Consider the following 16,509-nt stretch of genomic DNA (forward strand, 5'->3'; position numbering starts at 1 on the left):
ACCATGTGACTCCAGAGATGGAGCAGTTGGTAGTAAGTCGTACAGAGGACAGGCACATTAGAAGTAGCTTTAGGAGAATTCACTTATTCGTTTCCGTTTGTATTATAGTTTGTTAGTTATCTTTCCACGCGTTCATTTTGTTAATAAACTATCTTACTAGTCAAAGAACTAGATATTATGTGTGCATCTTTACCATGGCCACAACTAGCACACCCCAAATTAGCTGGTGTGAATCCAAGTCAGGAATAGAAGTCAGTAGCTTGTTAATGAAAGCCGTATAATCCCAATTTGGAGCATAGCATTAACTAGGGCCACCAGGGTGTCCACCAGAAACCCAATGATTATCATGTATCCCGTCTCGGGTCTGCCAGAATTTTAGCAGCCACAAAAGAAACCCTTTTATTTATCAAAACTGCAGCCTATCTGTTCTACCCAACCCTTCCATAAACGTGCCTGGTCCCTGATCCGCAAATGGGTCTCCTGCAGAAACACCACATCAGCATTCAAACTCCTCAGATGAGCAAATAACCGTGACCTTTTTACTGGGCCTTTCAACCCTCTTACATTCCAAGTGACCAGCCGAATTGGGGCTTTCCAACCTTCTACACCCAAATAAGCCATTTCCACCAAAAGAGATAGATAGCTCCTTAGAAAGTACAGGCACGAACCCACCCAAGATGGCTGCCAAACCACCCCCCCCCCCCATCAAGACAGAACAAAAAGCAAGCTCTAATCACCGTCAGTACACCCTCCCTGTACCACAAGAAAGTCTACTCAATTTGTTTGGCAGTAGTGACGAGATGATCACAAGTGGCATCCAATCTGCTCAGGATAATGATAAGTGTCAAAACTCTAAGATGGCATGTGCAGAGACTGAAAATGAGATTCCAACAGCAGATCAATCTGATGAGAGCAAATCAACTGCGAAGAAACTGAAGAAATAATCCCCATTTTAGAGAAATTGGCTCCAGAGAACAAAGAACAAGAACAAAGAAAAGTACAGCACAGGAACAGGCCCTTCGGCCCTCCAAGCCTGCGCCGACCATGCTGCCCATCTAAACTAAAATCTTCTACACTTCCGGGGTCCGTATCCCTCTATTCCCATTCTATTCATGTACTTGTCAAGATGCCCCTTAAACGTCACTATCATCCCTGCTTCCACCATCTCCTCCGGCAGCGAGTTCCAGGCACCCACTACCCTCTGTGTAAAAAACTTGTCTCGTACATCTCCTTGAAACCTTGCCCTCGCACTTCAAACCTATTCCCCCTAGTAATTGAGCCCTCTACCCTGGGAAAAAGACTCTGACTATCCATTCTGTCTATGCCAGTCATAATTTTGTAGACCTCTATCAGGTCGCACCTCAACCTCCGTCGTTTATTCAACCTCTCGTCATAGCTAATGCCCTCCATACCAGCCAACATCCTGGTAAATCCCTTCTGCACCCTCTCTAAAGCCTTCTGGGAGTGTGGCGACCAGGTGTGCAGTGAATCAGCCTATGCCCACGGAATGGTTCCTGCAGTAGATTCCCTAATGCTCAAGGCCAGTTCATCAAAAGACTTGCAGGAAGAATAGATGGATACATCTTCATTCAGTTCTCCAACGAAAGACAAAGTATGTATCGTGATATCAGATGAGGATGAGCAACTAATTGAGACTAAAACACAAAGTGAAGAAACAACATCTAATGTTGAGGACATTGATCTAGCTAAGATACCGGAATGCGAGGGTTTGCAGACCAGATCCAGAATCAGCCATTGTGACAGAAGAGCCAGAATCAGCTTTCACAGCAAAAGACCCCAAAACAGCCATTGCAACAAAGTATCCAGAAACAGCTAATCCCATGGCCGAGCCCAGGAGCAAGAAGGATGCCACTAAAGCTAAGAACAAAAGGAGAGGGTAGGAGCTGATAATAAAAGAGAAAAGGAAGGGTAAGAGAGTCCAGGACACAGTTGGTCAACCGGGTAGCAGCTGCGACAGTGAAGATACAAGCATAGGCAAGAAGGCCAATAGACAAGAAAACACATGGAGACAGAGCAGGAAGCATCGCTTCAAAAGGCTGAAAGAGATGGTGATGCAAAGACCAACCAGAAAACCAGTCTTCCGAAAGATGAAGCAAAATCTAGTATCTGGTCAAGGTACAGGAGACCAACAAAACTGTGTCGTTTTGAACGTGTAATAAACTGTGCACAAGGGAAAAGTTTAAAATCATCATGCATGTCATGTTTTGTAAAGCACAGTTACATTTGTATATGTGGCCTGTTTAAAATTATGTAGATCATGTTTTGTAAAGAACAGTTACATTTGTAAATGTTAATGTTTCCAAAGGAAGGGGGATGTGATGATATGCCTGGGCATAGTTTTGTATATAGTTATCTATTACTGTATATAGCTATTGATTAGACCTCCAACCAGCAAGTGGTGATAGAGATCTATCATGTGACTTGAGATATCCGGTAGTTGGTAGTAAGTGGTATTAGAGGTTAATCGCACTAGAAGTAGCGGCAGAAGAATTCACTGAATTCATTTACGCATTACCATTTGTATCATAGTTCGTTAGTTATCTTTCCACATGTTCATTCTATTAATAATGTATCTTACTAGGCAAGGAACTAGATATTCTGTGGGCAACCGTACTATGGCCACAACACAGAACATAACAAGGAGTACTTTTTCTCACAAAAGATGTGGATTGTGGATTAATTGAAATTGCAAGGCCTGAGGTCAATGTCTTTTCATTAGGCAAGAGTTTCAAGATTTATGGATCAGAAGCAGATAAATGGAGTTGAACCATGTCAGCCATGATCTAACTGCAGCACGGTAGCACGAGTGGCTAGCACTGTGGCTTCACAGCGCCAGGGTCCCAGATTTGATTCCCCACTGGGTTATTGTGCTGCATCTGCACATTCTCCCTGTGTCTGCATGGGTTTCCTCCGGGTGCTCCGGTTTCCTCCCACATTCCAAAGACGTGCAGGTTAGGTGGATTGGCCATGATACATTGCCCTTCGTGACCAAAAAGGTTGAGGGGTTATTGGGTTATGGGGATAGGGTCGGTGCAGTTTCGATGGGCCGAATGTCCTCCTTCTGCCCTGTATGTTCTATGTTCCTATGAATGGTGGTGCTCATGTGAAGAGCTGATTGATATAATTCTGTTCTAATATTTGCAGATGTGCTCAAAATGTTAAAATTTTACAACTTTGAGGACATCAAATGATAAAAACTATTAAAATCAAATTAATCCATTTCACTAGATTCATCTTTGATCTCCTCTCTTGCCCTCTTCTGAACTCATCTTGTCCATAGTTCTGATGAAAGGTCATCTCAACCTGAAATGCCGACTTTGTTTCTCTCTACAGATGCTGCCAGATCTGCAGAGTATTTCCACATTTTTTTGTTTTTGTCCACAATTCGCACCTCCAACAATATTCCCACTAAACTGCAGAGCACCCAGCCTCCAATTTTAGCTGATGATGTTAACTGTTCATCCCGCTCGGGTACTAGCCACCTCTCTTTCAAACCTGTTGTCATCACCCCTCTCATCACAAACAACCCTTGAATCCTCCATCGCTGCAAACTGCCAGCCCATCTCCAATCTCCGTTTCCTCTCTAGTCTTTGAACATGTTGTCGGCTCAAAAATCCAAGTTTATTTTCCCCAGAGCCCCACGCTTAATTATCTCCAAACAGGTTTCTGCCACAGTACCGAAAGAGAACTTAACAAAGTCACAAATGGAAACCTAAGTGAGTGTGGCCAAGGTAAACTATTCTACCTCATCCTGTGAGAAGGTTTTGACACAGTTGGCGACATTGTCCTTCTTGTAAGTCTCTTCACAATCATCCTGCCGGGTAGGACTAAACTTGCCTCATTCCATTCTTATTAATGCAGATTTAGCCAGAGAATGTTGCAATGGCTTCCTTCCTACTCCCACACCAATACCTCTCGGATCCCCAAAAGGATCTATCCTTGACTCCCTCCTTTTTCTTATGTATATGCTGATTCATGCAATTCATCCAAAAACAGAGTGTCAGTTTGTACACTGAATGGACGACACCCAGCTATGACTCATTAGCTCTCAACGTAGTCAGTGTTTGTCTGCCATCCTGTACAGGACGAGTACAAATTTTGTCCTACTAAATAATGGAAAGACTGAAACGATTGTCTTTGGTCTGAGGAACAAACTCTGTTCCCTAGCTATCCAGCTCATTTCCTCTCCCTAGTAAATGTCTGAACCAGATATTTGCCACCTTGATGTTATTTGACTCTGAGGGGAGTTTCTGGTTGCATGCTATGTTATATGTGCTCTTCCTGAAGGTATCATCATGTTAATACTTCATGGTAAGCCATTTTCCTGACAACTTCTGTCAATGGTGCTATGCCATTGCCTCCCACGCTAAGGCCAGGCGAAGGAGGTAGGTCCCAAATCTACTTCAGCCAGAACAGGAATCAAACCCATGTTATTCTGAACAATATGCTGGCTAGCTGGTCAACTCAGCTAACCAGCCCCCTCTAACTGCATGATACTTAAGACTGTCTTCTTCCACCTCTCTGTTGCCTGACTCTGCCCCTCCACAATTCATCTCCTGCAATAACCTTCACATACACTATTTAAAAAAAACTTTTAGACTATATTGACCTCTGAAACTGTACCCTTCATAGCCATTCAAAATGCTGCTACCTCTTCCTAACACTATATATTCTATTCACCCATCACATTATGGGCGGAATTTTCCAGGCCTCCACGCCAAAATCGCGCTCCACACGGGGGCGGAGAAGAGGGCGTCAGACCCGCCATCGAGTCTGACACCTTCCCGCGATTCTCCGTGGACTGGAGAATTAGCCGCCAGTTGCGCACGTGCGGTCGATGCGGCGCTGGTCAGGGCCATTGAAAGAGATTCTCCACCAGCAACTGGCTGAGTTCCCGCCAGCATGGTTCCACCCGACGGGAGCTCAGAGTGGCAGCTGCGGACCCAGTCCGCAGCCGGCCTGGTGGGGAGCGGGGGTATCCATCGCCAGGGGAGGGGCCTCAGGACGGCTAGGGTTCCAATCGTGGGCCACCCATGATGTGGTGGGGGCCTGGTCCTATATTGTGGGGGTCAGCTTGCTGTGTGGGTCTGCCCTGTTGCGCTGGGCCCCGTATCGGCAGCTGGAGTTGCGTGGACTACCCAGAGCCCCCTTCAAAATGGAGAATCACTCTGGACATTCTCCAAGAAATTTTCATAGAATATTCCACCCTATGTATTATATTCACCTATCTTTCTTTCCTTGTGACCTTCAGGCAAGTTAAGAAACACCTAGATTTTAATTTTTAACCCTCTTTCAAACCCTCCACCCCATCACTTGTAGCCCTACAGCACTCAAGTTTGGTTAATTTTAAGCCTTTCACCAATTTTAATTATATTCCCATTGGCAATACCTTCAACAGCCAAGGACCTAGGCTTTCAAAATCCTTCTCCAAATCTCTTGTCCTTTCTTTCCTCCTGCAAGACACTCCTTGAACCCTTTCATTTGCCTCCGTACTAAATTTTGTTGGTAAAAGCTCAACTAAAGGGCCTTGTGAGGCTTTACCATATTATGACACCATACATATGATAATGTTTTTGTGGAAATTTTCTGACATGGGCCTCTACAGCTGGATAGAAAGCATGCAACAAGTAAAAAAAAAAAATTCTGAATAAATATTTTTTTTTTTTAAATTTAGTTATCAATTTTCTCCACCGCCAGTATCTTCCAAAATCAAAGGAATGAGCAAGCACCTTTGTTCTGTTATACAGAGGTCATACTGTGTTGGTGTAATATCTGTGACCAGAATAGATTGGAAGGGAGGGGGAGGGGGCACGGTTGTTGGAGAAGCAGTCGAATGACTATTTTCATTGTCTCCCTTTTAAATAACGGGAAAAACCCACAAGGCAAGTGTGTTCTGAATTTATGCAACGTTTATGCTTAAACAAAATATTGTTTAAAATATTGTTTAATAAGAGAAATGAGAGATCACGATTGACAAATTAAATAGTTTATTGTGCAATAGCGGACAAATATACAGTGCTATAAAAAGAGTTGTGCAAATCACGTTATGCACATGCAAAAAAAAATCCACATCACTATACACTCCATTCAGACTTGTACAAATTCAACTAGAATCCAAATTGGGGAACTTTTGCACAATATCACTTCCTTCCGTTTCAATTCCATCATAGATCCACTTCCGGTTACAGCGACATATAGAGCCACATTTCCACGAACTACACTTGGAGCAGGGGTAGAAACAGCCAGGACAGTTTTCATCCAGACAGTCACAAAGGTCTACTCCATTGAATAGCAGCCTGCCAGTGTTGTCATATTTTCTCTGCCAAACAGCACTAATGATGAAGAAAAAATAAAATCAGAACATATTTTAGAAATACACAAAATCAGCAACACAGATTCTACAATCATAGTATTTTCACAAGATGTGCTGGTGTGGCACACCTGAAGAGCTTTCAAACCATATTAGCTTAGAGCCATACATTGCTGGAGATGTGAATTGCTAATGATACAGCAGTGTATCTCAAACCTCAGTCTCTCTCTAAATCAATTAAATTTTAAGGATGGAAAAGAAACTTAGAGTGAGTAGCTGCCAGTTTATCAAGTTCCCTGAAGGTGGTCCTTTCTTTCCCCCCAATCCTTTTCAGCCTGCAGTATTTGGTTATTTCTGTGGCACATGGGAAGCAGCTGTTTGGCAAGTTATTATCTTTATAATAAATAGTTTGTAAAGTTAAGTATAGTAGGGCAGCTTGGCAGAATAGAATGTATACCTTGCACCATGTGACCTAAACAAACATCTTCAGGAAGCATCATTGGCTGCAAAAACTTGTCCTCTTGGTTTTGGAACTGAAGCAGTGGCTGGAGTCACTGTCGTGCATCCACAAGTCAGAGAACAATGTGGATAGCCCGTTTAGGAAGAGGGTCACAGTGCAGATTAGGAGCATGCAGACAGAGAGGGAATGGCTGACCTCCAGGCAGTCTACGAGAACCAGTAAGGTTGCTGGAGTCCCCTGAGCCAATCTTGCTCTGTAACCAGTTTTCTACTTTGGATACCAGTACGAACGCAAGAACGAAAGGGTGATGGCTCCTCAGAGAAGAGCAGCAAGAGCCAAGTCCATGGCACCACAAGTGGCTCAGCTGCCCTAGAGGAGAGGAGAAAAAGTGGAAGAGTAATAGTGATAGGAGATTCAATTATTAGAGGAACAGACAGGCATTTCTGCATCTGTAGATACAGATCCAGGATTGTATTTTCCACCTCTGGTGCCAGGTCAAAGATGGCACAGCGAACTGCAGCTCACTGGATGAACAGCAGAAATCATGGTCCACACTGCTACCAATAGCAGAAGAAGGAAGAGGCGAAGGTCCTGAAAACAGACCAAAGGAGTTAGGAAGCAGGACTTTAAATGCAGTTATCCCAGGATTTCTTCAAGTCCCACATGCTGGTAAAGGAATAGGAAGACTATAATTTTGAACATGTGGCTGGAGAATTGGTGCAAGAGGGAGGGTATCAAGTTTGAAGCACAGGGACTAACAAGGGAGAATTGCTAATGTTGGGGTGAGGTTAAACTCGATTGGCAGGAGGATGGGAGAGGAAAACAAAACTGAAATTAGGAAGTAGAAAAAAAAGTTGAATTGGAAAGCAGATAAAGCAGGCAAACATTAATTAGGATCAGAATGCAGGATAAAGTTAAAGGACTAAAGACATTGAATTCATGCAGCATTCACAACTAGATGATTTGAAGGCAAATCAAAGAGTTAATTTCCTTTACAGAGATGTGGTTATTGGGTGAACAAGACTGGGAATTGAATAAGTTGGGCTATTCATCCTTCAGGAAGGAGCAGCAAAAGAAAAAAGCACAAGGAAATGGGGTAGCAAAGGAACTAGGTCAGTGCATTAGTGAGTGAGGATCTTGATCAAAATGTAGGGTGATTTTGCGCCTGCATTCAACATCAGCAAGAATGACGACATGGGCTCAAAGTCTTTTCTGAGTTGGGAAGATATTCTCACTGATGAGATCCTGTTTCCCGATTTTCCCTGCCCCTTTCAGGTGACAGAGGTTCCACCCTTTATATTTTAATGAATTTACATATTATTGAAGAGCCAACATGCCACATCATTCTCTCCCTCCCCCACAGAGTATTCAAACAATTGCTAACATGACATCACATCGGCGAGGTTCACTGAAAACAGTCAAGGGGTTCCCGCAGAGGTGCCATGGTCACTATTGCCACCCACAGAAGGAAAAATAGGGGCACTGATAGGTCAGCACTGCTACGTGTGGGGGATTGTCAGAGTGCCAGAAAATCTGGTCTGAAACTCAGCAGTACATCTGGAGATACACAAGCCGCTTTTCAATCAGGGCCGGAAACTGAAAAATGGAAAAATTCCACCTGTAGAATCTGTTGGGTGGAATCAAGAAACAGTGAAGGGTGGCAGACATTGTTCTCTGCCAATTGTGGTGGCAATGTTGGACAGAATATAAATCAAGAAATGGTGTTGCATGGTACATGGCTAATAATAATAATAATAATAATAATAATAATAATAATAAGACTTCAACTTGCATATAAATTGGATAAACCTAATTTGTGCAAATGCTATGGAGCTCATCTGATGAAGGAGCTGTGCTCCGAAAGCTAGTGATTCCAAATAAACGTGTTGGACGTTAACCTGGTGTTGCAAGACTTCCAAGTTCCTTCCTACTTTCCTTGTATTCCTTACAGGCTTCACCTGTTCAGTCTTCTTGCCGTTACAAATGCTTCCTTTTTAGTTTTGATTGGCTCACAATATCCCTCATTATCCAAGGTTCCTGAAACTTATACTTTCCCATACATATCCTTCTTCCTCACCAGAAACATGCCAGTCCTGAATTCCTATCAACTGACATTTAAAAGTTTCCCACTTGTCAGATGTTGATTTACCCTCAAACATCTACCCCAACCTAGATTCTTCAGTTTCTGTCTAATATTGTTATAATTAGCCTTCTCCAAATTTAGCAGCTTCACCCAAGGACTACTGATCTTTATCAACAGTATCTTACTGAATTATGGTCACTGTTCCCAAAATGCTCCCCGACTAAAACTTCGATCACCTAGGCAGGCTCATTTCCTCAATACAAGGTCTAGTATTGCCCCTTTTCTAGTTGGACTATGTTTCAAGGAGCCCTCCTGGATGTTCCTTACAAACTTTGCGCCATCCAAGCTCCTACCACTAAGCGAGTCCCAGTCAGTATAGGGGAAAGTTAAACTCACCCACCACAGCAACCCTGTTGCTTTACACCATTCCAAAATCTGCCTACATATCTGCTCCTCTATCTCCTGCTGGCTGTTGTGAGACCTGTAGTAAACCCCAAAATTGTGACTGTACCCTTCCTATTATTGGAATTTTCAATTATACACAGTAAAACTTTGCATCCAATATATACATCTCATGCAGTTCTCAAGTATAAACAATCGCCTTGGTGTTTCTCCCCTCCCCTCCCCCCCCCCCCCCCCCCTCATCATCGTTGGCATCCTCTTTCATTCTGGGTATTCTGTCCGCTGGCTCCTATTCTGCCCCCCCCCCCCAGCTTTGTTTTCTGTTATGGGCCCCCGCCCCCCCTCCATGCTTCTCCCAGTGTTTCCTCGGAGTCTACTTCTCTCTTCCGCCCCCTTTCCCCTTGTGTATCTGTCTGCTTTCTCCCGACTCTCGCTTTTTCCCTAGTCGCTATTGGCTTCGAACAGGTCATGGAACAATCCAACAAACTGCCCCCATGCTTTGAAAAAGCCTTCATCTGACCCTCGGATGGTGTACTTGATCGTCTCCAGGTGGAGTAATTCCACCAGGTCTGCCAGCCAATCTGCAGCTGTGGGTGGTGCTGCTGATCATCAGCCGAGCAGGATCCTCCTGTGCGAGGGTGTCGGCCCCTTCTCCATTTGTAGCACTGGCTGTTGTAATACCCCTGAAGATTGCCTGGGATGTTTAGCTGCAAATCCTGCCCCTCCCTCAACCAAGTTTCTATAATTGCAATATCTTAGTTCCAAGTACTAATCCAAGCTCCAAGTTCATCTGCCTTATCTCTTTATTCGCCTCACACGGAAAGAAATGCACTTCACACCACCAGTCCAGGCTGTGTTTAGCAACATCTCCCTGCCTGCTCTTCCGGGATATTACTGGCCTGTTCTCTAGTTCCCCCTCAGTTATTTCACTTTCTGACTCATTGCTCTGGTTCCCACCCCCCTGCCATACTAGTTTAAACTCGCCCTTGAGACACGAGCAAACTTTGCGGCCAGAATATTTCTGCCCCTCCAGTTTAGATACAACCCATCCTTTTTCTACAGGATTGATAAAGAGGAGTTAGTGGGCATAATGTACTTTTGAAAAAGTCCTCCACAGGAGGTTGGCTAGCAAAAATAAAGCACATGGAATAGGAAATATTTCACTGCATGGATTAGTTAGCAGAATAGAAATAAATGGGTCATTCTTGCGTTGGCAGGCTGTGACTAGTGGGATACTGCAAGCATCAAAACATTGGCCACAGTTGTTTACGATAAATATCATGATTTGGATACAGGAAGCAAAATGTATTAGTTCCAAGTCCATAGATGACAAAGCTACGTGGGAGCATATGTTGTGAAAAAAATGTAAAGTAACTTCAAGAGGATTTGGGGAGTGAGCAAAAACATGGCAGCTGCAATATATTGTGGCAAAATGTGAACAGGTGTACAAAATATTTCTAAACGTTTGGTTGTACAGACTGGTGTGTCTTCATCAATAAGTCATTGAAAGCTAACATGCAGATGCAGCAAGCAATTAAGAATGCTAATAGTATGCTAATCTTTATTGCAAGAGGATTGGAAGACAGGAGTAGCAAAGTCATGTAGAAGCTCAATTATGGAAGTATATTTAAAGCAGAGATTGACAGATTCCTAAACACCAATGACAAAGGGATCCAGCAATTTACAGACCTTAATAAGCAGATATTAATGGGAATGCTTCGTGGACTTTCTCTATCAACCAAGGACTATTCCATCTAAACAGTTAGAAGAGTAGGCAGGTACTTATTCCCAAGCAAATGTGCTCTTAATTTAGCACATTATGCACATGGGATGACCTTTACTTGAATTTACTCCAAAGGTTAGGTAGGGTTGTGGGGTGCTCTTTCATAAAATCCCTACAGTGCAGAAGGAGGCCATTTGGCCCATCGATTCTGCACCGCCCCCCTACTTAATCTCACATTTTCACCCTATCCCTGTAACCCCACCCGACTTTCTTTTGAACACTAAGGGGCAATTTAGTATGACCAATCCACCTAACCTCCACATCTTTGGACTGTGGGAGGAAACCCACACAGACACGGGGAGAAAGTGCAAACTCCACACACCAGAATTCAACCCAGGTCCCTGGAGTGGTGAGACAGCAGTGCTAGCCACTGTGCTACCCATGAAAGGGGGAGGGCTAGGTGGTGCTGGGGCAGACTTAATGGGATGGATGGCCTCCTCTGTACTGTGGGATTCTGCAATGATTTGGGTCTTGCACTATTAGAATACAAGGAAGGGAAAGCTCACGAGTTTCAAAACCTAATAAAATTAAGCCCAAATTTGAGGTAGTGGAAGTTAGAGATAAAGAGGTTATGAAAATCATGTTGAGGATTTTACTTGCTTTCGAAGACCAGCTGCCTTAGCTTTGTCCTGCGGATTTCTTTTGTTTGTATTCTGGTCTCAGGGTTGAACTCAGCCAGCAGAGGGCCAGGATTCTGAAATGCTAAGCATTTTAACTGGCGTTCCGTTTGCTTCTGCAACAGGAAGGGTTTGTGGAAATTATGTTCAATGATTCTAATAAAAGATCATTCATGTTTCAAATACAATATTAATTCAGACGTATTATACTGAAAAATTCTTCCAAGTGTCAAAGCAAATCTGAAAACAATGGTTACAAAAATAGCCTAGGAAATTGTGCCAAGTAGCAGGTTAGGATTCACAGTGATTGCTGACAGTTACACTTGTTGGAAGGAAAAAAAAAAAAGTGTCCATGGTATCTCCAGGAACAATTTGAACACTGGCTGCATCTCACGAAACTTCCTTCAGATGTACAATGTGGCTTTGGTAAACTGTAGGTGATGCAATTTTTCATAGTCAATACATCAAAACTATTCGTAGTATTTACAGGGCATAACCGATGGATGCACATGCACACACATTACAGGTACACAGCAAAGGATGTGCCAGGCCCTCAGCTTTCAGAGCAATAGAGCAGTTCTTTCACTTCAGCAAGAGCGAGATCCTTTCACTTCCCAAGATCTACTCAGAAAGCATCACAGAGGGAATCACACAGGAACCAATCACTGATCGCAGTCAGGCAGAATACGGTCTGACCAACTCACAGGTTGCCAACTCCTTCCAAACCTGGTTCCCAAGATCCACTTGTGCTGAGGTGTCTGGTCTTTCCTGTCTAAAAACAAAGCCCGGGCACATGATGTCTTGAGAAGCAGGCTGTTTCATAAGAACATAAGAACTAGGAGCAGGAGTAGGCCATCTGGCCCCTCGAGCCTGCTCCGCCATTCAATTAAATCATGGCTGATCTTTTGTGGACTCAGCTCCACTTTCCGGCCCGAACACCATAACCCTTAATCCCTTTATTCTTCAAAAAACTATCTATCTTTACCTTAAAAACATGTAATGAAGGAGCCTCAACTGCTTCACTGGGCAAGGAATTCCATAGATTCACAACCCTTTGGGTGAAGAAGTTCCTCCTAAACTCAGTCCTAAATCTACTTCCCCTTATTTTGAGGCTATGTCCCCTAGTTCTGCTGTCACCCGCCAGTGGAAACAACCTGCCCGCATCTATCCTATCTATTCCCTTCATAATTTTAAATGTTTCTATAAGATCCCCCCTCATCCTTCTAAATTCCAACGAGTACAGTCCCAGTCTACTCAACCTCTCCTCATAATCCAACCCCTTCAGCTCTGGGATTAACCTAGTGAATCTCCTCTGCACACCCTCCAGTGCCAGTACGTCCTTTCTCAAGTAAGGAGACCAAAACTGAACACAATACTCCAGGTGTGGCCGCACTAACACCTTATACAGTTGCAACATAACCTCCCTAGTCTTAAACTCCATCCCTCTAGCAATGAAGGACAAAATTCCATTTGCCTTCTTAATCACCTGTTGCACTTGTAAACCAACCTTCTGTGACTCATGCACTAGCACACCCAAGTCTCTCTGAACAGCGGCATGCTTTAATATTTTATCGTTTAAATAATAATCCCGTTTGCTGTTATTCCTACCAAAATGGATAACCTCACATTTATAACTTCAACTTGCTTAAAGGCACATTCAGATGATGGGTCCACGGACCAAAATAATAAACAAAGGAAATGAGAGCAAACAGTCTTATAGATAGGTTCTTGTTTAAAAAAGGGGATCAGGGCTTATGGGGAGAAGGGGGATGAGAAAACATCAGCCATGATTGATTGGCGGAGCAGACTCAATGGGCCGAGTGGCCTAATTCTGCTCCTATTATGTCTTATGGTAATAAACAGGGAGGAATCTGAATATCGAAATTGACATTGAAACCCAAACTTAACAAAGCACAACACAAAGTTTCCTCTCCTACCATTTTCTTTTGATTCTGTGCTTCTGATACAGGGTTCTCTTGCAACAATTTATTTCTGCAGTTCGTGGCAGGAGTTTGAATACTTAACGTCATCCTTTCTTGGTTATAAGTGCTCTCTTCAAGAATCTGGTCCATGGTCCACAACAGATATTCCTGGATGTAAAAAAACATCAGGATTGATGAGGAAAGACATGAATGATAGTGTCATGACACCCTCGGCTAGTACCTGGTCAATTCCAGACCCACTTGATCCCGAGTTGAAACACAAGTAAAATTAGATTATATTTTAAATACAAGATGTCCTTGGCTAAGCCCAATAAACTGCAGTCACCAGTAACTTTTTATTAGGTACAGTATTATAATTGGCTGGAGAGCTGGTTTGTAATGCAGAGCGGGTCCAATTCCTGTTCCGGCTGAGGTTATTCATGATAGCTCCACCTTCTCAACCTTGCCCAAGTTGTGGTGATCCTCAGGTTAAATTACCACCAGTCAGTCCCCCCCCCCCCTCCCCTCCCCGCCCCCTCCCCCCCTCCCCCTCCCCCTCCCCCCCCGCCCCCCCTCCCCCCCCTCCCCCCTCCCCCCCCTCCCCCCTCCCCCCCCAAAAAGTGGAAAGCAGCCTTTGATCATCTGGGACTATGACACACAGCACCCCCAACACATACCACGCACCACCCCACCCACCCCAGTTAATGCCTTTCTGAAATTCAGGCTTTTGTTTTGGTACATCTGCCTTTAGGTTCTCTTCACGTTCTCAGCAAAAACATGGCAGCCACTCACTGGTTTTCAAATAAAGTTGTTCTTTCCCTTCAGCAGCAGGAGAGGAAAGAGTGAGACAGAACATTCCTTACACCAAAGTTCTAAAACGCTTTGAAGTTCTCTCAGAAAGCATCAGGCAGGACCTAATCACTGACTGTCAACCAGGCAAACAGAGTTCCTCCAAAGCTGGTCCCCAAGATCTGACACCGAGTCTGGTTTCTCCTCCCCAAAATACAAAACCTGGTAAGCATGCTGTTTAAAAGGCACATTCCAATTATGGGTCCAAACACCAAAAGTAATAAAATAAAAAGAAATGGGAACAAATGAAATAAGCAGAATACAATAGTCCAAGATGTTCAAACAAATGATTTATGGCAGACTATGAATAATAAACCATTTAAGCTATTTTATATTTTCCAAATTACATATATACTTTCTCTAAACAGCTGAATTTCTCATGTCCTTTCTCCTTTCCCAACAAACCCACACAGACACATAAATCTACAAAATTATCCTTAGAATTGTTCCAAAAGATAAAATTAACCCATATCTGGGATGGATTCCAAGTTGGAACTGATCCAGCGGGCAGCACAAGAAACGACCATATTTACCCCTTAAGACAAGTAATTGAAAAGTGTCAGGATGCAAGAGAGCAGTGACCAGGGATGGCACGGAAACACTAAAAAAAAAATTGGATCGATTTTTCCTGGAATTAAATACGTTCTCGAAAAGGGCTCTTCGTGTTTCAATAAGTGAATTGGCATTGAAGAGCGAGTGTAGACCCGATGGGCCAAATGACCTCCCTCTGCTGTACAAATTCAGCAATACGATCAGTTAAATGGTCAGGCCCGTTCGTACCACAGACCCTACCCACTGTTCTTCTGGACAATCTATTGGTTGTACCAGACTTGAAAATTAAACTTTAGAACTATTGTCTCTCACTTTCTCAACAGGAAAAATAAACAACCATAGCAAAACTGCTATAAAACCAAAATTTTCGACTTCAACACAGTAATTAAGTTTGCAGTTGGGATTATCTTTTATAGATTTTGCTCACCTCCAACCGCTCACACAAAGTCCAATACACAGTGCATTACCAATTGATGAGCCAAGTGCCAGACATTTGAGACGTCGCTTAATTCAACAGAGATTGTTTTGCAGTTAAACAATAAACCTGCACACAGGACGGCAAACTCTGAACAATCCAAACCTGCTGTAATCGCAAAGCGTTAAAAACGGAAATAACGAGATATCACCGCGCAGTTTCTTTTCATACACTAATTATCTGAATAAAGTAATTAGCCTCTGAATCACTGGATGCTCTTTTAACTTGTCTCCTCGCTTATCTCCATCCGCCAATCACCTCCAAGCGTCAGCTCTGCCTGTCAATCACACATAAATAACCAATGACAGCTGTGTCTACCTGACAGCACCAGCAACCAACGGCCACGGGGCTCAAGGAGACCATTCAGCCCATCGTGTCCATACCGGCTCTTTGCAAGAACAATGCAACTAACCCTACTCCCCTTAGCCTTCCAAACTTTCAGATGTTTAACTTGTAAACTATCCTTCACTCTTCATTCATGTTGGAAACTAGTTTTGCAGTTTCTATAAATAAATATGATGTGGAGATGCCGGCGTTGGACTGGGGTGAGCACAGTAAGAAGTCTTACAACACCAGGTTAAAGTCCAACAGGTTTGTTTCAAACACTAGCTTTCGGAGCACTGCTCCATCCTCAGATGAGGAAAGGAGCAGTGCTCTGAAAGCTAGTGTTTGAAACAAACATGTTGGACTTTAACCTGGTGTTGTAAGACTTCTTACTGTAAATAAATACCACGGGAGGAATATTATATAACCTTTTTGGGACAAGGCAGCATTTTTAGATTTGCCAATCCATTCAATGTTAGCTTCCACTGACTCCTAGCACCAGTCTATCAGGGAAAGCCTCTTATGAAGACCTTCATGACCCGCTCAGGGCCAGGGTTTGATCCCAGCCCCCAGTCACTGTGTAGAGTTTGCACGTTCTCCCCATGTCTGCGTAGGTCTCATCCCCACAACCCAAAATTGTGCAGAGTAGTTGGATTGGTCACACTAAATTGTCCCTTAATTGGATTTAAAAAAAATAAAAATAAAGACTAT

At 43.4% G+C, this 16,509-nt stretch overlaps 1 protein-coding gene across 1 annotated transcript; it reads right to left on the bottom strand.

Annotated features, from left to right (window-relative positions):
* Positions 1-5,991: 5,991 nt before the first annotated feature.
* Positions 5,992-15,362, bottom strand: LOC119970003 (ARL14 effector protein-like). The gene is made up of 4 exons (XM_038803964.1): positions 15,312-15,362; positions 13,614-13,766; positions 11,656-11,792; positions 5,992-6,353 (listed from the first exon to the last, which is right to left on the bottom strand). The coding sequence occupies exons 2-4, from the start codon at positions 13,746-13,748 to the stop codon at positions 6,125-6,127; spliced, it is 501 nt and encodes a 166-aa protein (XP_038659892.1). The 5' UTR covers positions 13,749-13,766; positions 15,312-15,362; the 3' UTR covers positions 5,992-6,124.
* Between the last annotated feature and the right edge of the window lie 1,147 nt (positions 15,363-16,509).

Source organism: Scyliorhinus canicula, chromosome 8, assembly GCF_902713615.1.
Source record: "Scyliorhinus canicula chromosome 8, sScyCan1.1, whole genome shotgun sequence".
Taxonomy (NCBI): domain Eukaryota; kingdom Metazoa; phylum Chordata; class Chondrichthyes; order Carcharhiniformes; family Scyliorhinidae; genus Scyliorhinus; species Scyliorhinus canicula.